A 25,238-nucleotide genomic window follows, 5' to 3' on the forward strand; every position below is an offset into this window, starting at 1 on the left:
AGTCTTTAGGGAACGTGATGCCTAATTTGGTGACCAAAAAAGAGACAGAAGATTTATTCTTCACAGTCTTCTGGTTTTATCTTAAGTAGTTGAAGAGTATCTTCTAATTCAAACATTTTAAATACAAATTCTTTGTGGTTAAATTATCTCTAAGTTATCTCTTGGTTAATTTGATGGTAATTTATTTCATGTTGTCACGTGTTTGCTTTCTCCCTATGCAGGTTCTGTGGTGGACTAATTAAGGACATAAAGAGGAAAGCACCATTTTTTGCCAGTGATTTTTATGATGCTTTAAATATTCAGGCTCTTTCAGCAATTCTCTTCATTTATCTGGCAACAGTAACTAATGCTATCACTTTTGGAGGACTGCTTGGGGATGCCACTGACAACATGCAGGTGGGTTTGGTTTGGGGAAAGACACAAACAGTACAGCCCAGATTGCCTGCCTCACCCCTACAGCTCAGCTAGAAGCAGATGGCCTTTCAGTTACTCAGCATGATTTTCTTTCTTTTGCTAGATGCTGCATTTTACTTTGCTTCTGGCCTGCTGCTGTATTTCCAGCATTTTAGTAATTACAAAAATAGCTTGATGAAATCTGGCTTGAGTCACAAGTAGGGAAAAGAAGGGAAGGAAATGAGGATACACAATTCTGTTTGGGCAAAAGCGTATCAGCTGCTTTAGTTTTGTGCTGGGTATAAGGTTAAGATCTTCTATTACCTTGAGTGTGTGGACCATACTATTAAACTTGATCAAGTTTTGGGGAATGCCTGGTTAGCTTCCTTTTTCATGTGAGCAAGCGATTGAGTGATTTGCTCAAGATTGGATTTACATCTCTATAGGTAGAGCTCAGCTTTAAGGAATAAAACTAGGTGTTGATTTTCCTGTTCCTGAATCTGCCTCTCATTAAGCTGTGTAGACTCTAGCTTAACTTATTTTGTATAAACCACAATTTGTTGGTTACTTTGCAGGTGGCATTCACCCTCCTTTTGTATCAATAATAGCTGAAGCTTTAGTTATAGAGAAGATATTTTAAATTCCCATAATCAGAAAAATATGTACAAAACTCCTCTTAGTTGATCCAGTCATTAGGGAAAAATAAGTATTGTGCTAGGTGCTGAGTGAGTAGTGAGTGAAGCTGAAAACAACCATATTCAAGCCCTTTTCAAACTCTGTCCTTCTGTGTTACTACTTATTACTGTTTAACCTATGTGACATTCATAAGTGCTGCCAACCAGCTTATTTTTTTAAAAAAAATATAGCTGATTCCAAAGGATTGCTTTCCTTCTACTCCTGTTTTCTCCCCTGGGCACATTCATGTTTTAGATTTCTGCTTAAACACAAAATTTAGATGGAGACTCTCTATGACATCTATGTTGACCTAAGCAAAAAGGGAGACATTACTTTAAACAACTGTAATTCATCTGTTAAGAGAGCTTTTATCTTTTAGCCTTTATCTATTGCTGTAAAGCATGTTACCCCTAAATCCAAGGCTTCAAACAACCATTTTACTATTCTCTCTCATGGTTTTGGTGGTTGGTGGACTCAGCTGGGTGGTTCTCTTGGGTCTTCATAGACTTGTGAGTGAGATGGCAGCTGAGATTGGAGTTGCCTGAGGGCTTCTTTAGTCATATGACTGGTGCCTAGGCTGGGATGTCTGGTAGTTGGGGACTGAGGGCTCCCCACATGACTTTTCCTAGTTCCCATGTGAATGTGCACTCAGGATTCCTTCATTTTCTGATTTTCAAAGAGGTTGAAAATTCAATTTCTTACATGAAATCTGGTGATTCTTAAATATTGGCAACTGATTAACATTTTTAAAGTTACATTGTTCTGGCCAGAAAGCACATTCCCCAGGCATGGGGAATCGAAACCAAGCATGGTAGGACACAGAGATGAAGTATATGAAGAGGGTGTTTCCCCCTTTTTTTCCTCATTCATAAGACAAGAAAGAATAAATTAAATTGTAACAGTGTTGTCAGTAATGGTATTTTTTATAAAATCTGATCTGTATTCAAATTGGGCAGCTATTTTCATCTAAATGAGAGCATAATGATAACTAAAGCACATCATTCAAGAGAACAAGTGGAAAAGAAAGCACAGGAGAAGCACCTTGAGGCCAGCATGGAGAAGATAATACAGGCAGCCTCACATAAAGAAAATCATACCTTCCTCCCCACAGATACATCAGAAATACATCTACACGTGGAACTGCTCCTATAGTACACCCACTGAATGCTGGCAGAAGACCTCAGACCTCCCAAAAGGCAAGAAACTCCCCATGTACCTGGCCGTGTGGATGAAAGGCTCTTGGTGCTCCAGCCAGGAGTCAGTGCTATGCCTCTGAGGTGGGAGAGCCAACTTCAGGACACTGGTCCACAAGAGACCTCCCAGCTCCATGTAATATCAAACAGCGAAAATCTCCCAGAGATCTCCATCTCAACACCAACACCCAGCTTCACTCAAAGACCAGCAAGCTACAGTGCTGGACACCCTATGCAAAACAACTAGCAAGACAGGAACACAGCCCCATCCATTAGTAAAGAGGCTACCTAAAATCATAATGAGGCCACAGACACCCCAAAACACACCACCAGACAGGAACCTGCCCACCAGAAAGACAAGATCCATCCTCATCCACCAGAACACAGGCACTAGTCCCCTCCACCAGGAAGCCTACACAACCCACTGAACCAACCTTACCCACTGGGGACAGACACAAAAAACAATGGGAACTATGAACCTGCAGCCAGCGAAAAGGGGACCCCAAACACAGTAAGATAAGCAAAATGAGAAGACAGAGAAACACACAGCAGATGAAGGAGCAAGGTAAAACCCCACCAGACCTAACAAATGAAGAGGAAATAGGCAGTCTACCTGAAGAAGAATTCAGGATAATTATAGTAAAGATGATCCAAAATCTTGGAAATAGAATAGAGAAAATGCAAGAAACACTTAAGAAGGACCTAGAAGAACTAAAGATGAAACAAACAACGATGAACAGCACAATAAATGAAATTAAAAATACTCTAGGAGGGATTAATAGCAGAATAACTGAGGCAGAAGAACGGATAAGTGACCTGGAAGATAAAATAGTGGAAATAACTACTGCAAAGCAGAATAAAGACGAAAGAATGAGGGCTTCCCTGGTGGCGCAGTGGTTGAGAGTCCGCCTGCCGATGCAGGGGATACGGGTTCGTGCCCCGGTCTGGGAGGATCCCACATGCCGTGGAGCGGCTGGGCCCGTGAGCCATGGCCGTTGAGCCTGCTCGTCCGGAGCCTGTGCTCCGCAATGGGAGAGGCCACAACAGTGAGATGAAATAACTACTGCAGAGCAGAATAAAGAAAAAAGAATGAAAAGAACTGAGGACAGTCTCAGAGACCTCTGGGACAACATTAAACGCACCAACATTCGAATTATAGGGGTTCCAGAAGAAGAAGAGAAAAAGAAAGGGACTGAGAAAATATTTGAAGAGATTATAGTTGAAAACTTCCCTAATATGGGAAAGGAAATCCTTAATCAAGTCCAGCAAGCACAGAGAGTCCCATACAGGAAAAATCCAAGGAGAAACACACCAAGACACCTATTAATCAAACTATCAAAAATTAAATACAAAGAAAACATATTAAAAGCAGCAAGGGAAAAACAACAAATAACACACAAGGGAATCCCCATAGGGTTAACAGCTGATCTTTCAGCAGAAACTCTGCAAGCCAGAAACTTCCCTAATATGGGAAAGGAAATCGTTAATCAAGTCCAGGAAGCACAGAGAGTCCCATACAGGATAAATTCAAGGAGAAATACGCCAAGACACATATTAATCAAACTGTCAAAAACTAAATACAAAGAAAGCATATTAAAAGCAGCAAGGGAAAAACAACAAATAACACACAAGGGAATCCCCATAAGGTTAACAGCTGATCTCTCAGCAGAAACTCTACAAGCCAGAAGGGAGTGGCAGGACATACTGAAAGTGATGAAGGAGAAAAACCTGCAACCAAGATTACTCTACCCAGCAAGGATCTCATTCAGATTTGATGGAGAAATTAAAACCTTTACAGACAAGCAAAAGCTGAGAGAGTTCAGCACCACCAAACCAGCTTTACAACAAATGCTAAGGAACTTCTCTAGGCAAGAAACACAAGAGAAGGAAAAGACCTACAATAACAAACCCAAAACAATTAAGAAAACAGGAATAGGAACATAGGTATTGGTAATTACCTTAAATGTAAATGGATTAAATGCTCCCACCAAAAGACACAGACTGGCTGAATGGGTACAGAAACAAGACCTGTATATATGCTGTCTACAAGAGACCCACTTCAGACCTAGGGACGCATACAGACAGAAAGGGGGTGGAAAAAGATATTCCATGCAAATGGAAATCAAAAGAAAGCTAGAGTAGCAATTCTCATATCAGACAAAATAGACTTTAAAATAAAGACCATTACAAGAGACAAGGAAGGACACTACATAATGATCAAGGGATCGATCCAAGAAGAAGATATAACAACTGTAAATATTTATGCACCCAGCATAGGAGCACCTCAATACATAAGGCAAATACTAACAGCCATAAAAGGGGAAATTGACAGTAACACAGTCATAGTAGGGGACTTCAACACCCCACTTTCACCAATGGACAGATCATCCAAAATGAAAATAAATAAGGAAACACAAGCTTTAAATGATATATTAAACAACATGGACTTAATTGATATTTATAGGACATTCCATCCAAAAACAACAGAATACACATTTTTCTCAAGTGCTCATGGAACACTCTCCAGGATAAATCATATCTTGGGTCACAAATCAAGCCTTGGTAAATTTAAGAAAATTGAAATTGTATCAAGTATCTTTCCTCACCACAATGCTATGAGACTAGTTATCAGTTACAGGAAAAGATCTGTAAAAAACACAAACACATGGAGGCTAAACAATACACTACTTAATAACGAAGTGATCACTGAAGAAATCAAAGAGGAAATAAAAAAATACCTAGAAAAAAATGACAATGGATACACGACGACACAAAACCTGTGGGATGCAGCAAAAGCAGTTCTAAGAGGGAAGTTTAAAACAATACAGTCCTACCTTAAGAAACAGGAATATCTCAAACAACCTAACCTTGCACCTAAAGCAATTAGAGAAAGAACAAACCCCAAAGTTAGCAGAAGGAAAGAAATCATAAAGATCAGATCAGAAATAAATGAAGGAAACGATGGCAAAGATCAATAAAACTACATGCTGACTCTTTGACAAAATAAACAAAATTGATAAACCATTAGCCAGACTCATGAGGAAAAAACGGGAGAAGACTCAAATCAATAGAATTAGAAATGAAAAAGGAGAAGTAACAGCTGACACTGCAGAAATACAAAGGATCATGAGAGATTACTACAAGCAACTCTATGCCAATAAAACGGACAACCTGGAAGAAATGGACAAATTCTTAGAAAAGCACAACCTTCTGAGACTGAACCAGGAAGAAATAGAAAATATGAACAGACCAATCACAAGCACTGAAATTGAAACTGTGATTAAAAATCTTCCAACAGACAAAAGCCCAGGACCAGATGGCTTCACAGGCAAATTCTATCAAACATTAAAGAAGAGCTAACACCTATGCTTCTCAAACTCTTCCAAAATATAGCAGAGGAGGGAACACTCCCAAACTCACTCTACGAGGCCACCATCACCCTGATACCAAAACCAGACAAAGATGTCACAAAGAAAGAAAACTACAGGCCAATGTCACTGATAAACATAGATGCAAAAATCCTCAACAAAATACTACCAAATAGAATCCAACAGCACATTAAAAGGATCATACACCATGATCAAGTGGGGGTTATTCCAGGAATGCAAGGATTCTTCAATATACGCAAATCAGTCAACGTGATACACCATATTAACAAATTGAAGGGTAAAAACCATATGGTCATCTCAATAGATGCAGAGAAAGCTTTTGACAAAATTTAACACCCATTTATGATAAAAACCCTGCAGAAAGTAGGCAGGAGGGAACTTTCCTCAACATAATCTATGACAAACCCACAGCCAACATCGTCCTCAATGGTGAAAAACGGAAACCATTTCCACTAAGACAAGGTTGCCCACTCTCACCACTATTATTCAACATAGTTTTGGAAGTTTTAGCCACAGCAATCAGAGAAGAAAAGGAAATAAAAGGAATCCAAATCGGAAAAAAAGAAGTAAAGCTGTCACTGTTTGCAGATGACATGATACTATACATAGAGAATCCTAAAGATGCTACCAGAAAACTACTAGAGCTAATCAATGAATTTGGTAAAGTAGCAGGATACAAAATTAATGCACAGAAATCTCTGGCATTCCTATATACTAATGATGAAAAATCTGAAAGTGAAATCAAGAAAACACTCCCATTTACCATTGCAACAAAAAGAATAAAATATCTAGGAATAAACCTACCTAAGGAGACAAAAGACCTGTATGCAGAAAATTATAAGACACTGATGAAAGAAATTAAAGATGATACCAACAGATGGAGAGATACACCAATGTTCTTGGATTGGAAAAATCAATATTGTGAAAAATGACTATACTACTCAAAGCAATCTACAGATTCGATGCAATCCCTATCAAATTACCAGTGGCATTTTTTACAGAACTAGAACAAAGAATCTTAAAATTTGTATGGAGGCACAAAAGACCCTGAATAGCCAAAGCAGTCTTGAGGGGAAAAAAAATGGAGCTGGAGGAATCAGACTTCCTGACTTCAGACTGTACTACAAAACTCCAGTAATCAAGACAGTAGGGTACTGGCACAGAAACAGAAATATAAATCAATGGAACAGGATAGGAAGCCCAGAGATAAACGCATGCACATATGGTCACCTTATCTTTGATAAAGGAGGTAAGAATATACAGTGGAGAAAAGACAGCCTCTTCAACAAGTGGTGCTGGGAAAACTGGACAGCTACATGTAAAAGAATGAAATTAGATCACTCCCTAACACCATACACAAAAATAAACTCAAAATTGATTAAAGACCTAAATGTAAGGCCAGACACTATCAAACTCTTAGAGGAAAACATAGGCAGAACACTCTATGACATAAATCACAGCAAGATCTTTTTTGACCCACCTCCTAGAGAAATGGAAATAAAAATTAAAAAATGGGACCTAATGAAATTTAAAAGCTTTTGCACAGCAAGAGAAACCATAAACAAGACCAAAAGACAATCCTCAGAAAGGGAGAAAATATTTGCAAATGAAGCAACTGACAAAGGATTAATCTCCAAAATTTACAAGCAGCTCATGCAGCTCAATAACAAAAAACAAACAACCCAATCCAAAAATGGGCAGAAGACCTAAATAGACATTTCTCCAAAGAAAATATACAGATTGCCAGCAAACACATCAAAGAATGCTCAACATCATTAATCATTAGAGAAAGGCAAATCAAAACTCCAATGAGATCTTATCTCACACCGGTCAGAATGACCATCATCAAAAAATCTAGAAACAATAAATGCTGGAGAGGGTGTGGAGAAAAGGGAACACTCTTGCACTGCTGGTGGGAATGTAAATTGATACAGCCACTATGGAGACCAATATGGAGGTTCCTTAAAAAACTACAAATAGAACTACCATACGACCCAGCAATCCCACTACTGGGCATGTACCCTGAGAAAACCATAATTCAAAAAGAGTCATGTACCAGAATGTTCATTGCAGCTCTAATTTACAATAGCCAGGACATGGAAGCAACCTAAGTGTCCATCATTGGATGAATGGATAAAGAAGATGTGGCACATATATACAGTGGAACATTACTCAGCCATAAAAAGAAACGAAATTGAGTTATTTGTAGTGAGGTGGATGGACCTAGAATGTGTCATACAGAGTGAAGTAAGTCAGAAAGGAAAAAACAAATACCGTATGCTAACACATATATATGGAATCTAAGAAAAAGAAAAGTCATGAAGAACCTAGGGGTAAGGCGGGAATAAAGACACAGACCTATTAGAGAATGGACTTGAGGCTATGTGGAGGGGGAAGGGTAAGCTGTGACAAAGTGAGAGAGTGGCATCACATACATACACTACCAAACATAAAACAGATAACTAGTGGAAAGCAGCTGCATAGCACAGGGAGATTAGCTCCGTGGTTTGTGACCACCTAGAGGGGTGGGATAGGGAGGGTGGGAAGGAGGGAGATGCAAGAGGGAAGAGATATGGGAACATATATATATGTATAGCTGATTCACTTTGTTATAAAGCAGAAACTAACTATTGTAAAGCAATTATACTCCAATAAAGATCTTAAAAAAATCAAAGAGTGATGTGATTTTGAGAGGGCGGCAAGAACAAAACCTCCTTCTGTCTTTCAGAATGTAGAGAGACTTTTTGTGAAGATAGTTTTTCAACACATTTTTTTTCAAAGATGTTCTCATTGAGACAGAGGCAGTATGACACTTCTTATGTGTTAGTTTATCACCTTTTAAAACTGAATTTAGCTCCTTTTCAATTTCATAAAACTTAACTTTTTTAAAACACTGCATCTGAGACAGGAAGAAATCTGTTAAAGTCTATTGGTGATCCCTCCTGGTGAATTAATTTCCGTATGAGTGAGTTCTGTAAAGTAAAGGATTCTGTTGTGTAACATGTATAGTTACTGTGGGGTTTTCCTCTGTGATAAGTGTTATGGGAAAGGCGTTGCTGGTGTAGTAAGCTGTTTTCTGGGTTCTGAAGATTTTAGGAGAAATATAAATGCATTCAGTGTGTCAAGATGTCCATTAAAATGACCATTGACTGGATGTTACTCCTGGGAGTTGACTTAATTCAAAGTATCTAATTCACACCTATGAGGACAATTTGCTAGACATAGTTTGGTCACTTTATTAATAGATTTTGTAACCTCCATTGATAGTTTCACTGAAACTGTGAATTCATTATTTTAAAAGTTTCTCTGAATGAAAATAGTGATGGACATATTTTCCTTTCATTTCTGAAGACTTTTTTCTTTAAGAAATACATTGATGAAATGCTACAATTTGATATTCAGTGGGTGGCAGAAACACTGAAACACAGGGAAAAAAAAATTAATGACCGTTAATAGATATTTGTTGAACAGAGTACTCTATTATCAATTTCTTTAGGGTGGAATAATGCTATTAGTAAATGGGTTCATAGATCCAAGTGCTGAGTTTATAGATCTAAAATAAAATATATAAATATAAATGTGCACACATACCTAACTCAATAGTTGCATAGTAATTTTACATATCCTAGTATTTCAATATGGAAATATTTTACCTATAGTCATCAAATTAGGTTTTCCTGCAATGGTAGATGACTTAGATTGGTATATCTGTTGGTTTTATCTATTTTGAAGACCAGGGAATAAGGTGAATATAATATGTTGAAGGGTATCTCAAAACTGAAAGGGGGGCTTCCCTGGTGGCGCAGTGGTTGAGAGTCCGCCTGCCGATGCAGGGGACGCGGGTTCGTGCCCCGGTCCGGGAAGATCCCACGTGCCGCGGAGCGGCTGGGCCCGTGAGCCATGGCCGCTGAGGCTGCGCGTCTGGAGCCTGTGCTCCGCAACAGGAGAGGCCACAGCAGTGAGAGGCCCGCGTACCGCAAAAAAAAAAAAAAAAACTGAAAGGGTGTACTTTAACATACAGTGGTGTTTGGTTTTTATTTGTCTTGTTTTTTTATGGACGTATAGTTGATTTACAATGTTGTTTTAGTTTCTGGTGTACAGCAAAGTGATTCAGTGATTCAGTTTTATATATGTATATAAGTTTTTCATATTCTTTTCCATTATGGTTTATTATAGGATATTGAATATAGTTCCCTGTGCTATACAGTAGGTCCTTGTTGTTTATTTTATATATAGTGGTTTGTGTCTGCTAGTTCCAAACTCCTAATTTATTCCTCTCCCACCCTACCCCCCTTCAGTAACCACAAGTCTGTTTCTGTTTTGTAAACAAGTTCATTCGTTTCATATTTTAGATTCCACATATAAGTGATATTATATGGTACTTGTCTTTCCCTTTCTGACTTACTTCACTTTGTATGATAATCTGTAGGTCCATCCATGTTGCTGAAAATGGTGTTGTTTCATTCTTTTTTATGGCTGAGTAGTATTCTATTGTGTATATGTACCACATCTTGTTTATCCATTCATCTGTCAGTGGACATTTAGGTTGCTTTTGTGTCTTGGCTATTGTAAATAGTGCTGCTGTGAACATTGGGGTGCAGGTATCTTTTTGAATTATAGTTTTCTCTGAATATATGCCCAGGAGTGGGATTGCTGGATCATATGTCAACTCTATTTTTAGTTTTTTGAGGAACTTGCAAACTGTTTTCCATAGCGGCTGCACCAATTTACATTCCCACCAACAGTGTAGGAGCGTTTCCTGTTCTCCACGTCCTCTCCAGCATTTTTTATTTGTAGACTTTTTAATGATGCCCATTCTGACCAGTGTGAGTTGGTACCCCATTGTAGTTTTGATTTGCATTTCTCTAGTAATTAGTGTTGAACATCTTTTCATGGGCCTGTTGGCCATCTGTATAACACGTACAGAGGTTTTGATGCTCTGGCGGTAGATGTCTTCTTGACTTGGACACCAGGACAACAAAATATTTTGTGGATTTGGTGCTGAGACCCAGGTTATTATTTCACAGGTCTAAGGCAGAGGTTGGTTCATTCCTTTGCAAATATTTATTGAGTGTCTACCATGTGCCAGACACTATTTTAAGTGCTGGGGATACAGATAACATGACCAAAATAGGTAAGAATCCCTATTCTGATTGTATTTACAATCTAGAGTGTTGATAAAGCAATCATTTTTATACCCCCCAGAGATACCAGTAGTGGTTTGTAGTGGGCTTAATTAGGGGGGTGAATTTGACTTTCTAAACATTAGGTCGAGACTAAGCAGAAGAGCATTGGCACAGCCTGAAATAATCTTAAATTATATCACGTCTTCATAAATGTGACAGTGGGTTATTCTCAAAAGCACGGGCAGCTCAAATGAGTCAACTGAGAACAGTGTCATTGCTTTTAAAGGCAGGCAGCTCAGAGATGGTTCACATAGCCTTTATTTTGAGGCTACAAATAGACATGGGTGCTGGGTAGAAGCATGTTGTGAAAACACAAATGAGTCACTGCACTGGTGTTGTTTAAGCAAACTCTTCTGCCAACTTCTGTTCAGGAGGTCTTGCCTGCTCAGAGATAGGAATTTACATTTAAGTGTTCATTTCAGAGCAGAAGTATATATATTATATATATGCATATATATATAATTAGTATACACACATATTCTGAGTTATATTTGTATATTATATATTTAATTATATATTATAATAAAAGATATTTAATAATCATACATATATATGTAATCATTACATACATATATATGTAATGATATATGTATCACACACTATATGTGTGTGTTTGTATATGTACATATACACACACCTCTTTAGAAGCAGATTTTGGGAGCCACATGGATCGTTTCCCATGGAACTCTGTTCAAAATAAAACAGTTGAGGCTACAGTGGCTCCAAATATAATCAAATTATAATGGTAACATAGATAACTGTATGTATTCTTCAATTTTCCACATACATTTGGGCCATCATGCTTCTCTGAGAGGACTCTGAGTCTTCCAGTCTGGGTATGCATGGATTCTTTGTTAAGTGCGGGCAATTAAAGTTTAGCTTGGGCTTCTGGGAGTAACTGAACTGCTTTGCCAAGAGTTGACCTTATATTTGTCTGAGATCTAGCCCTGGCTTGTAATTGTTTCCTGTTCTTAGAGTTAAAGACAAAGGACTAGAGCATAGGCTTTCTGAGGCCTGAGAACTGTGCAATTCTCTTACTGTCCTTTTCAGTAAGTCCCACTGTAATAATCCTCTGTTCCCCTTGCCATACTGTCAAGTAAACAAGGGCTTTTATCTTCACTATCCTAAAAACATGTCTTTTTCACAACTAAACTCTGTGACCATGCATGCGAACTCATTGCATTATATTTCTACTACTCTTGGTTGTCCTATTCATTTAGATGCTCTAAATTGTTAAATGTTGTTTTAACAAATATTTATGGATAGCTTAGTCTATGGGTAAGATACTGATATAAGGAACAGTTTTTTGATGCTTTATGGCAAGTCTTTGTGTTGTTTAAAAGTTGTTCTTCTGAGCTTTATGGAACACAGAAAAGTGCTTTAATTTAAATTGACATTGTTGATTGTGAATGACTGAGAACAGTCTAGAGGGAAGTCTGAGTGAAGAAAGTCATTTAAATTTTTTTCAGGAGTAAATATAATCCTATTTTCACAAACCTTTTAGTAAAAGAATACAGTAAGATTTTTAGAATTGTGTGAGTTTTGTGATATTTATGGAGCCTAACAGAGCACATTTTAAGGGAACTTGTTTCATAATAAGGAACATTTATAAATATAAATTTGGCATCTCCAAATTTGAGACTTTATTTTAACATACTGCTGTGCTGAGAATATTTGATCAATCTACTCAAGATGCAAATGTATCATTTCTTATTTATATATGATATTCCTTGATAAGATAAATACTTCTTTGTAACAGCAGGATTAAAGCAGCTGATAATTGCTTTACTACATGAGGGACTGTATAATAATTTCACCTTACCCGAATATTGCACTTTGGCACCAAAGTGCATTTCTTCTTTGAAGTGGAAATAGAAGGTGACATGTTAATCTGTACCAGAAACATGTTCTAGTTTCAAAAAGTTAGGTAGGCTAGTCTGTTGGAATGATCCAATTAGGTTGCTGTGGTAAGAAAAAATAAATGTGTATTCAGTGACAAAGCAAAGGGTGCTGCACTGCTTACTTGCCTCCAAGGGATATTGGTCATCCTTTTCCCTGGAAGGAACTTTAACTTTAGATAATTTACTTCATTTTATTTACAAGTTTTGAATTAAACCTGTTTGATTGAAGGTAAATAATTTTTTTTTTTTTTTTTTTTTTTTTTTTTTTTTCATTTGGTTGTTTTTTTAATTAAGACCTTTGTCAACTCTATTTTCTTGGTGATCAGAAAATGATAGTCATTTGGGCAGCAGTGGAGATCCCAAATGATGCTAAATTCTAAAATTATTTTGTGTTTAGCTTGAAATTCTTTTGAAGTAGCTTTATTTTTAATAAGATGTAATTATACATTGTGGAAAATTCAAACAATACAGTAACACTGCAAAGAAGATAATTTTGCTCTTAAATCCATCACCCAGAAATAACCATTATTAACCTTTTCACGAATATCTTTCCGTATGTCTTGCAATGCATGTGTAAACAGATAGATCAGTGTATAGGATTTTATGTAAGTGAGATCATATATGATCATATACATGACTAGCATTTCATGGAAGTCTTTCCACTTCAATACGATCTTGAAGATCATTTTTAACTGCTGCATCTATTTATACACATGATGTATGTGCTATAACCTGCTTAATAAGTTCTCTATTAGTAGACTTTCAGTTTTTTTCAGTTTTTTCATTTGTAAACAAACTTGGTGCTTAACCACATTTTCATTCTTCTTAATTACCTCCTTAGAGTAAATTCCTAGCCACATGTGATTGCAGGATATACCTATTTTATTTTTGTTATTTATTTCAGATTACACTCCACAAAGGTTATACCAATTTATACTTCTCCCAGTAATGACAAGAGTGCTGGCTTGCTCACACTCTTGCAAGAACAGGATTTGTCTCATATTTTCATTTTTGTCATTCTGTGGCTTGAAAAAATGATGGCTCATTTGTATTGAATTTAAATTTCTTTGATTTTTAGTGAGAGTTAATATCCTTACACGCTTTATTGCTTACCTATGCATCTTTATATTTGTACTCTTGGAATAGTTTCCTTTTGGGCATTCTTTTTTCTTTTTTTATTCTCATTGACTTATAAGAACTCTTTGTATAATAAGGATATTTTCCCTTTGCTTGTCAGAAATATCGCAGATATATTTTCCCCCAGGTCTGCCATATCTTTTAACCTCATTTATGATTTCTTTTGCTGTGAAGATTTCAATTCTTCTGTAGTCAAAATCTTCAGTCTTTTATAGTTTCTTATATTCGTGATGTATTTAGAGAGGTTTCCCCACCCCAAGATTAGAAAAATATTTGCCCACATATCTTAGTTCTTTTATGTTTTCATTTACATTTTTTATCCATCTGGAATTGATTTTTGTGTAAGGTTATACTGGTATTTGATGTTTGGACACTTCAGATGATCTAGGTACATATTCACAGCTCTTCAAACAAAACAGTATTTTAAAGCCTCCCTTACTTGCTCATCCATTTTCTTGGACTTGGAATTGAAGCTCTTTGGTAAAGATTTTGGCTCATACTTTTCTTCAAGCAGAGAGATAATTCGTCTTTCAAGTCTTCCCTGTTTTTGCTGTTCCTGCTGGGCAGTGTAAACAGAAATCCTGTTTATGACAACAAAGCACTTTCAGGCAGAGTAGATGGCACACTAAGGACTTGGCAGCTGTGATCTGTCAGGACAGAAATCATTGATTTATAGTCTGTAGCTACACAGGTAAAGTAAAAAATGAGGGTTGTATATCCAGTCTTCTTCCCTAGTATAGATGAATGGTCTGTGTAACCACCGATCATTAACCATGCTAGCAGGTGGTTCTTATTTTGATAGAGGAAGGGAGGTTGCTTGAATGGCTGTACCTTAGATTTGGACCATATGAGAGTCACCTGGGGAACTTTGAAAAACTGTGGTTTCCCTAGACCTGATCTTCGGAGATCCTGATTTAATTGTTCAAAGTAGAGATAAAGAACGTTTTGTTTGTTTATTTTTTAAAACTCCAAAAAACAAAGCAAAAAATAAACCTTCCCAGATAATTCTCCTGTGACTCAAATTTAATTTAGATACTTGCATCATCTCTCCACTTATTTTTGATCATGTGGCTAATTTATGTTGGGGATCTGACATCAAAACTCCTATAGGTAATTCAGATTTGTCTGCTTATTTCCAATGGCCATGTTTAAATGGCATTAGGCTGCATCATTTTTCTTGGCTAAATTTCAGATTCAAAAACTCATCTAGAGAAGTTTAATTAATCAACATTCTACACAGTTTGAATAGATTACAGCCAACACGTGCCAAAATTTCTTTTTATGGTTAGAAGACAATTTTTTAAAAAAGGCTTGAAATATAGCAATAGTGTTGGTGAATATTTTAGCATTTACTGCCACCAAAATATTATTTTTCTCAAGTTTTACTTGGTTGAAAATTGTCAAAGAAATAGGAAATCTTTTGTTTTTTAAGGCAGTTTTGCATTTGGATTAATTATTAATCCAAGTAATACATTTCTTAATAAGAAGGACATAAAACAACAAAGGTCATTCTTTAGTGTTATATGAAGATACTAAAGATACTAAATTGCAATAAAGTCAAAGTAGACAGCATACTTTTTTTTGTTTTGTTTTGTTTTTTTCGGTACGCGGGCCTCTCACTGTTGTGGCCTCTCCCGTTGTGGAGCACAGGCTCCGGACACGCAGGCTCAGCGGCCATGGCTCACGGGCCCAGCCGCCCTGCGGCATGTGGAATCTTCCCAGACCGGGGCACGAACCCGTGTCCCCTGCATCGGCAGGCGGACTCTCAACCACTGCACCACCAGGGAAGCCCGTCTCAGCATACATTTTTAATGTTTTATCATTTTGAATGTGTTTGCTTTGTGTTAGCCATGACAGGCATGATGGCCCAGGCAGACCTTGTCACAAGTAGCTCAAAGACAAAATGCTGGTGTTACCAATCATGGTTGGATGTTTTCTTTTCCTAAAGAAGCTTGCTCCTATGGTCAGATTTCTTTTATGCTTGATTTTTCTGTTATGAGACTTGCGCTGATTTTCTTGGCTCTTTTATAAGACAAGGACCATCTTTGGTTTAACGTCATACCCTCACGTGAGCAGAAAAATGTTCATAAATTGTTTTAGATGTGGATTTTGACTTCACTGCTGTAAAGTAAAACTGTTTTGTTTCATTGTAGTTGATTCCATGTGTTTAGTAACACAAGGAATGAAAAGAAGCAACAAAATCAATGGCTGTAGCCGTCGCCCTCTAAGGCTTCTGTTGAGTTGGAGTTTTGCTCTGCGAAACGCTGTGAATCTATAAAGAGGCTTTTCTCCCCCTTTTCCGCTGAGGACTGATCTTCATCTTTTCATATCACTCCTGTTGACTGTCACTGTCCATCTCCTTCCTCCTTTGAAGGACAGAGAAGTAATAGAGGCAGACTGGGAAGAAGGAGATGAGAAACAGGAAGAGAAGGGAACCAGCATCTTACTGCATCTTTACTTTATTCTTAGGTCTGTCTATAGTATGGTCATATTCAGTCCAAATAATTATCCTATGAAATAGCCATTGATTTTATAGAGGAGAGAGTTAGGATTTGGAGAGGTTGATAACTGGTGGAGCTGAGATTTAAACTCAGATATCCCTGACTCCAAGACCTGCTCTTTGTGCTGAAACACCTGAGAGAGACCTTGGAAGAGACCTAGTTCAGCCTCCTCATCTCATATCTGAATAGATACATTATGTATATATTACTGTTCATAAAAAACATATCTATCAATGACTGTGCTAAGCACTTGACACGCGTTATCTAATCTAATATTCACACGGACTGTATGAGGCATGGAGAGGTTAAGTAACTTGCTTAAGTCATCAGTGGAGTAAACGATAGAGTCTAGATATCAACTTGAGGTGGTCTGACTCCACAGTCGATCGTTACACTGAACTGCCTTGATGTTTTTCTCCTACATGAAGAAATCAAAATGGACAGAGATTAAGTGACATTCCCAAGATCATCAGCTCTTTGGTGACAGAATAGAGTCTAGACTCTGGGTTTCCTGAGGGCCAGTTGTTAGCTCTTTCTTCTGTTCCACAGTGTACATCACCTAATTGGAAATGGAATAAAATAAAAGCCCAATCAAAATGGAGCTGGAGTGCTTTGTGGCACCTGATTCTGCCACCCCTCAGAGCTCAGCCATCTACATTCTCATGAATTGCTAGGGAGTGTGTTCCTCTGTGGGAAATCAGGTGTAGAAGTGTCTTTATGAGCTATAGCTATTAAAAATACACACATTGGGGCTTCCCTGGTGGTGCAGTGGTTGAGAATCCGCCTGCCGATGCAGGGGACGTGGGTTCGTGCCCCGGTCCGGGAAGATCCCACATGCCGCGGAGCGGCTGGGCCTGTGAGCCATGGCCGCTGAGCCTGCGCGTGCGGAGCCTGTGCTCCGCAACGGGAGAGGCCACAACAGTGAAAGGCCCGCGTACCGCAAAAAAAAAAAAAAAAAATACACACATCCACACATTATTTCCTTTTTTATATTAGTGAACACTGACTATAATAAATCAGAAGAGGGGTTTTTGATAGTTCACTTTATAAATTGCTTTAAATTCTAGTTACAATTAAAGTTATTCATTTCATGAGATTATTTTCTTAAATTTCTGTACTGTCAAGAGCAACATGTCAAAATGTGGTGAAAATAGTTCTTTTCTCAGAAACACTGGAAACGTCTCTGAGTTTAAGCAAGTTTCCAGTGCAATGTGTATAATAAATCACCTGTCTCTGTTTTAAAATTGTCAGTAACAGGCTTCCCTGGTGGCGCAGTGGTTGAGAGTCTGCCTGCCGTTGCAGGGGATGCGGGTTCGTGCCCCGGTCCGGGAAGATCCCACATGCCGCGGAGCGGCTGGGCCCGTGAGCCATGGCCGCTGAGCCTGCGCGTCCGGAGCCTGTGCTCCGCAACGGGAGGGGCCGCAACAGTGAGAGGCCCGCGTACCACAAAAATAAATAAATAAATAAATAATAAAATAAAATAAATAAAATAGTAACAGAATGGAAACTGTAGCACTTACCAAAGGAGCAAGTACTAAAATAAAAGTACTCTACTTTTTTAACAGTCACATGACTTCCACAAATCAAAGCCGTTTTCTGGAAGAGATGAGTCGTTATCTTTACTGAATGAGCAGTGATGGCTGTTAGCCTTTGATAAGCAGGATGTAGGGTGTGATTTGGGCGTCTTCTTGGATTCCTTTAGTATTTCCTGGGTGCTTGCAGAGCATGTGGTGGGATAGTGTATAGCGTAGTGGGAGGGAGAGAAACATGGATGACACCAGAGACCCTGCCCTGGCCCCTCACGTCAGGCCAAGTAGAGAATTCTTAACCTTGCATTCCTCCTTTCTTCTTTCGTGTTCTCTCTTACACTCAGGCTGTGCTGTAATTTGATCCTGCAGTAGTGATGAGAAATAGTCACTCCTCCATGCTTGATAGAGAATGATGCAGTGAAACTTTGCCTATCACTTGTCCCTAGAGTGTCGCTTGTCCTGCCACGCAGAGCCTTCCAGTCCCTACCCTTTCATGTCACACACACTAAGATAAGTTATGAAAAAGAAAGATAAACGATAAAGACATAGAAAGCCCAATTTCAATGCACAGGAGGTAAAAAACTGCAAGTCTAAGAAAATCCCAGCCGAAAACATACCTTTTCTCTTTGCCAAGGGTGTGGTAGTAGTTGGGCAGGTAACCATACTCCAAAGACTTGTGCCACAGTGAGTGTGGATTTGTTCATATCATTTAACCCCCCTGAAACTCAGTATCTTCACGGATAAGAGATCAAGAGTAATACTATTTTGGGGGCACAGGGGAGCCTCTTTCTCTCTCTCTACATAAAGGCAGCCTGTTTCTGTTAGCCTTGCTTGTTATTCTGCTTGCTGCCCCCCTGAGGAAGAATGAGCTGGACACAGTGATTATGTGTGGAATGGCTATAAAGTAAAGAGATGGCACCATTCAAACATGCAGTGGAGTTCACAAGTATATAAATGGGGTCCACTTACGAGACTTACCTGCCAGATTTCAGACCTAGACATTGAGGACGGAAGTAGTTGTACTGAGTTGTTTAGAAAGTGTCTGCTCACTGTGCGCGGAGCCAGTCTTATTACTTGTCAATTCTTGCTCTTTTGCGCCGTCCCCACCCCAACCCCATTATTACATAATGCTGTGCTAAAGGATTTTTCCCTGTTTTCCCAATTGAATCCTACCCTTAAAACAGGAGGATATACTATTGCTAATGTCATTCTAAAGAAAATATTGCTGGCTTTGAAGCCATGGAAAAAATATTTCAATATTTTGACATTTTTCTTTACTTTGTTCAGTCTTTAGTGATGCATTATTTTAGTGTATGCAATATCTTCAAGGTGAAAAGATTTAACTTCTTTGTTAGTAATTTTTGGAAAATATGTATCTTATTGCTTATGCTTTTTTTGCAGGGCATGGGGTGGGGATGTGCGTGTGTTACAGAATGTATTTCTTCCCCTTGATGTTTGATCTTCGAATGAAGGGTTCTTGTTAGCCTAAAAAACAAAAATTCAAGTAATCATTATAATAAGGTTCTCCTAGGATGGCTTTTGAGTGGGGATAGCACTTAGTTTAGTTCTGTAAATTGATTTTAAAAAACCAATTTCTTTATCATACTTTTGTGTATATTATATATTTTATATATATATATGTGTGTATATACATATATACATATATATACATATATATATATATATATATATATACACACACACACACACACACACACACACATATAAGTTCTTTGTTCTTGTTATGCTAAAGGGAAATAATAGGTTGTTTCTCAGAGATACACCTTCAGGGACATGTGGCCACAAACGTTTAGTTATTCGTGTCCCCGTGCATTTATTTCCTCTAAAGTAGCTCTTTGAAGCTCTTCTATAAGGTTACATTGGACACTGAATATGTACTAAGAAATTTGGTTTGGAATTGGTGTCTTAGAGTTTGCAAGATAGAGGGCAAATCATTTTTTTGTCTCCTCTTTGCTCCCTCTTCACTTAAAAAGCTTTTCTCTGTAGAAGATAGCTTTTATGCATAAAATGTAGCTACTTATAAGTACCTGCTACGTGCAAGGTGAAATCTGGTTAAAACAAACACTGAAAGTAACCACAGAGAGAAAAATGCCACCAAAAGTACTAAATCACTTCTTCGCACATGGTGGGATTTTGTAATACGATTTTATGTACAGAAGCTTCAATTAATATTTTTAAAAGTAGATCAGAGTCACCCTTTGCCTTCTGCAATCAACCACTAGTCATGACAGTCATTATAGTTCTTTGGAGCAGTTCAGCCCTTGGAGTAGGCAGGAATGATTAAATCGCATGTATGGTGAAATAAAAGGTAATATTCATATTGGTAAGAATCTTTATTCTTTATATTTGATATGTTTACAATAGCCATCATAATAGCGTATTCACGTGGCTTCATTCCCCTAGTGACATCACACATGAAAAGAAAAAAAGACAAGTTTCGTTTAACACCTATATTTTCTTTCTATTAGGGCGTGTTGGAGAGTTTCCTGGGCACCGCTGTCTCTGGAGCCGTTTTTTGCCTCTTCGCTGGTCAACCACTCACTATTTTGAGCAGCACAGGACCTGTTCTAGTTTTTGAGAGGCTGCTATTTAATTTCAGCAAGTATGTATATACATATCTAACTATAAATTAGAATTGTTTAATTGTGGACCATTCATAGTCTAGATAGAGCACAGAGTAGTAATTAGGTATAACAGAATACGAGAATTTTAAGATTTGGAGGTTGAAAGGCCCTTAGAGATTAAGTCCTCCAGCACGTGTTTACGTTTGCTTCAGCTGAGGCTGCTATGTTCTGTTACCTCTTGCCCTCCCCCATGATTCTCTGCCTTGTTGTCCTGCTTTGTGCCTCTGGAAGCTGGCCGCTGTGGACTGCAGCACTCAGGCTCCTTTGCCCTCTGGCTTCCTGCAGAGCCCCAGGAACACAGGCAGGCAGAGAGGTCAGGGTGTGTCTGCTTCCCACCTCACTGCCTCTGCTTCACCAGGCAGTCTGGCAGTGTGGCTTTGTCCTCTGAGTGTAGCCCCTGTCAGGTGTCTCCTCCCTACTGCCTCCAGCCCTCACCAGGCTCTGGTGACTCTTACTTCCTTGGCCTTTTCAAGCCAGGGGGTAGAAATGGCTTCCTGATATTGCCAGTCCCTGAGTACTTGCCATTTTTTTGTTATTCATACCTCTGTAAATAGTCCATGTGTTAAGTTTTCCTCAGAATCCCATTGGAGATTGCCTTCTGTTTCCTGCCATGATCCCGACTGACACACTAGAGAAATGAAGTGGCTTGTTCAAGGTCACGTGGCTCGTCTGTGAAAGAGACTGGGTGTTCCTGTGGTCCACTGCTCCTAACCCCCATTCCAGCGTTCTTAACTAAAGATACATTTCTAGACTCAAATGAGTAATAACTAACACTTACTGAGTGCTGACCATTTACCAAGTATTGTCCTAAGCACATTACAGGCACTCCCTCATTTATTTCTTGTAGCAGTCCTATGAGGTAGGGACTGTCTCCTGTTTTATAGATGAGGAAGCAGGCATGGAGTGGATAAGCAAACGGCTGAAGGTTGCATCACCAGTCGTTGGCAGGGCTGGGATTTGAATTCCTGCTTTCTGACTCCAGAGCCTACGCCTTTTATGGAATCACTAGACGTTACTACTGGGCATGACAGTTGTGATACCAGTATTTTCTTTTAGAAGTTGATGGATCATTTTAGGAAGGGGAAAACTGAGTTAAGCAAATTATCCAAGTGACCACAATGGCACACAAATAGGTTCAAAATCAGATTGGGAATTCTGGCCTCTTTCTAATGAACTTAATATGTCTGAGAGAGAATTGCCTCTACTGGCAGATTTCAATACCCAGACAGATTGCAGAATTTCATACGACTTGCTAACATTCCTTGTTGGAATTTAAATATACTTCTATTGTTATACATTTCTGGGATTTTAATATTAGAAATGTCATTACCTACTTAATGCCTCATGGACATAAAGACTCATATAATGGCCTTTGAAACTGTGTGTGCCATCAAAAAAGATCACAAGAGAGAGGAGGGAATGAGAATTTGAAATGAGTGTTTTGAGAACTGGGTTGAAAAGAAAAGCAAGGGTCTTCCAAGAATTTAAAGTCCCAAATTTTAAATAGTGTTATGTTTTCTGTAGATCATTACTACAAATCACTCCATCATAATTCTCAGAAGACCATTGGAAAGAATTCTGCTCATGTCAGTTTATAGAAAGAGTCAAACAGTTTATATATGTTTAAGAAAATATTGTAGGAGACAAGAAAGCCTTTGTGGAAAGATTAAACAGGCATGTACTATAAACAGGAACAAACATGTGCAACCTTTGCAGCAAGATTTATTGGATGCAATGTGATCAGAGCCTTAATCTACAGAAATGTTTGCATCATGGTTTGCTTTAGACAATTGTAGGATAGAGATTATTTCCTTTCACTAAGCAAGTTCCTTTCTCACTTTCCCTTCTGTTTCATCATATTTGGAAACTTAAACATAGTTTCAAGTGATTTATTTTCAAATGGTTGTAAAGCAACAAGAAACATTTGAGAAACTGTGTTTTAAATCCATCACTGGACAACATGTGACACTTATGTGGCAAACCTTATTCTTTAATTCACAATACTATATCATTTGCTTACATATCATAACAGCAATGCTAACATTTTAAACAGATACAGAGTATTTGTGTAGATCACTGTTTCCCAAAGTGTGTTTCATCATTTACTAGTTTCATTAGATGCCCCATGAAAAAAAACCTTCTGTGATCCCGGTAAGTCTGGGAAGTGCTGTACATTATATTATATCCCCCTCTTGGTCATTCACTTTACACTTTAGCATAGTAAGGGATCTGAGAAGTCGTTCAGTAAAGAAACTGTTTTACTGTGTTTTGCCCTGATTTCCCCCATCATATTTTACCTTTTTTTTTTTTTTTTTGGAGAAATAGGTAAATCCTTGTTTTTTGAGTTCAGTGGACTCAAACAGTAACTCCACATAATCCACAGATTTATCTCATCTCTGGAATCCTTTTTTTTTTTTTTTTTGGAGAAATAGGTAAATCCTTGTTTTATGAGTTCAGTGGACTCAAACAGTAACTCCACATAATCCACAGATTTATCTCTGACTTGGAATACAGGTTTTAATATTTGCCCTATAAACTGGGGAATCGTAAAGGCATATGAATGATATGCTGTCACCTTTTAAAATTAGTAACAGAATGAAGGAATAGCTCACAACTTTGCAGAGAACACGTAGTTTTGTTTCCCCAGTTCTGCAGTCTCTTTTGCGCTATTTTTACACGTTGATCCCAATAATAGAGAATTAGATTCCTTTTCCTTTTCTTCAGGAAGGATCTGAAGGAGGTTTTAACAGTGTTCTAAGCCACTTAGAAACTTCATAATTAAAGTTGGATTTTAGCCTGTACAATTGTCATTTGGTCATTTAATAATTTCTTTCTTATATTCTATGAACAGTTTACTTTTGGCCTTCAAATTATGAGTTCCTTCTATTCAGTTCCTGGATTTAATCATTTAGTTTAGGGAGTTTATATTTATTTGTCAGTGGCTGATTTCTGAAGCATATGCTTCAAATGTGAGCTCTTCAGTTTGTCTGTACTCTTGGGTTTATGCTGCTCAAAACTATCACTTAAAATCTCTAGAAACACTGAGTGTTACCAAAAGGATATACGCCCATCTTCTCCTTCTCACTCACTATAGCTTCTTTGGTCTCTACTATCATTTCCTTTTTATAGCTTGTAACTTTTTATAACTTAACTGCTATTTAAACTTGGCACCAAGGGGACTGATAGTCTTATTGGATGTAACATTGCCTTTTATTGTGGTCATTACTGTTGATCGGCTTGTTTAAAGAAGTTCCTCATCTTTTATTCCTCTTTCTTCTTGCTGTTGTAAACATATCACTTTCCTACCTAATGGAGTGATTGGTATTAGTGATTTTATTTGGGTTATTCTTACAGAGCCAGTCTGGGAGTATTGAAGTATTTTAGAGGAGCTATTTTGGCATATTGTTCAGGTCCTAAGATTTAAGTTTATACGTGCATTGTTTTCCCCTTTGTATTCAGACTGATAGTGTTCCTGACCATTAGCTGGTGATTAGATTTATTTCTCATCCTGTTTGTAAACATCAATTTTGTAAACACCCATTAGTATTCTTAGAACAAATTAAGATTGCTCTAACTTTCATCTTGTTAGGGAAGGAAAACTAGATAATTGTTTAAAACTTTATTTTAAGGAGAAAGTCTGTTGGCTCAGAAGTAATAAAACTGTTTCTGAGCTCTGACTCACTGTGTGATAATGTAAATTATCTCAAATTCCTAGAATTTAGCTTTTTCTTGAGTCTACTTATCTCAGAAAGACATGCATAAGATTAAATACTGGGGTTCCAGACGTAAAGGGAACTGTGAGGGAATGCCAAAGATGTCTTCAGAAAGATTTCAGGAAATCTGTAGAAGATAGCTTTCTACCCAAGTGTTACTAATCTCCTGCTTTGGTAATGTATTCCAGTTTGTGTGATTTGGTGAGAAGGAAACAGAGGACAGTGACTTTAAGGCCCACCCTACCATGAGCTAAATATAAATTGGATAGGAGGAACCGTGCTGGAATTTTTAAAAGGAGCAGTCCAAGAGTACAGAGATTTGGTTTCTGGTCCAGCTCTGCCATTAAAGCCTTGGCATTGGGCTTCCCTGGTGGTGCAGTGGTTGAGAGTCCGCCTGCCGATGCAGGGGACACGGGTTCGTGCCCCGGTCCGGGAAGATCCCACATGCCGCGGAGCGGCTGTGCCCGTGAGCCATGGCCGCTGAGCCTGCGCGTCCGGAGCCTGTGCTCCGCGACGGGAGAGGCTGCAACAGTGAGAGGCCCGCGTACCGAAAAAAAGAAGCCTTGGCATTGGATAAATGACTTAGTTTCCATTGGCCTTGGTGTCCTCATCTATAAAATGAGGCATATTTGACCAGTTGGTGATTAGTCAGGATTCTCCAGAGAAACAGAACCAATAGGATGTATGTATACATATATAAGAGATTTATTATAAAGAATTGGGTCACACAGTTATAGAGGGCTGGCAGGTCCAAAACCTGCAGGGTGACTCAGAGCCTGGAGACCCAGGAGAACTGATGTGCCAGTTCAAGTTCCAAGGCTGTCTGCTGGAAGAACCTTTGCTACAAATCAAGTCCAAAAGCAGTCTGCCTGCTGGAGAGTCCTCTCTTGCTTGAAGGAAGCTGGTCTTTTTGTTCTATTCAGTTGAAGAACTGACTGGATGAGGCCCACCCTCATTATGGAAAACAATCTGCTTT

General features: G+C 38.3%; 1 protein-coding gene across 4 annotated transcripts in view; it reads left to right on the top strand.

The window, feature by feature from the left end:
* The window catches only part of SLC4A4 (solute carrier family 4 member 4), a 350,524-nt gene that overhangs the window by 248,242 nt on the left and 77,044 nt on the right, over positions 1-25,238 (top strand). For all 4 annotated transcript variants that reach the window (XM_007446103.1, XM_007446102.1, XM_007446105.1 and 1 more), the window contains 2 exons: positions 222-396; positions 20,394-20,527. In XM_007446103.1, the coding sequence (XP_007446165.1) occupies positions 222-396; positions 20,394-20,527 (309 nt within the window). The remainder of the gene's footprint in view (positions 1-221; positions 397-20,393; positions 20,528-25,238) is intronic.

This window comes from Lipotes vexillifer, unplaced genomic scaffold, assembly GCF_000442215.2.
Source record: "Lipotes vexillifer unplaced genomic scaffold, Lipotes_vexillifer_v1.1 scaffold933, whole genome shotgun sequence".
NCBI classification, from domain to species: Eukaryota; Metazoa; Chordata; class Mammalia; order Artiodactyla; family Lipotidae; genus Lipotes; species Lipotes vexillifer.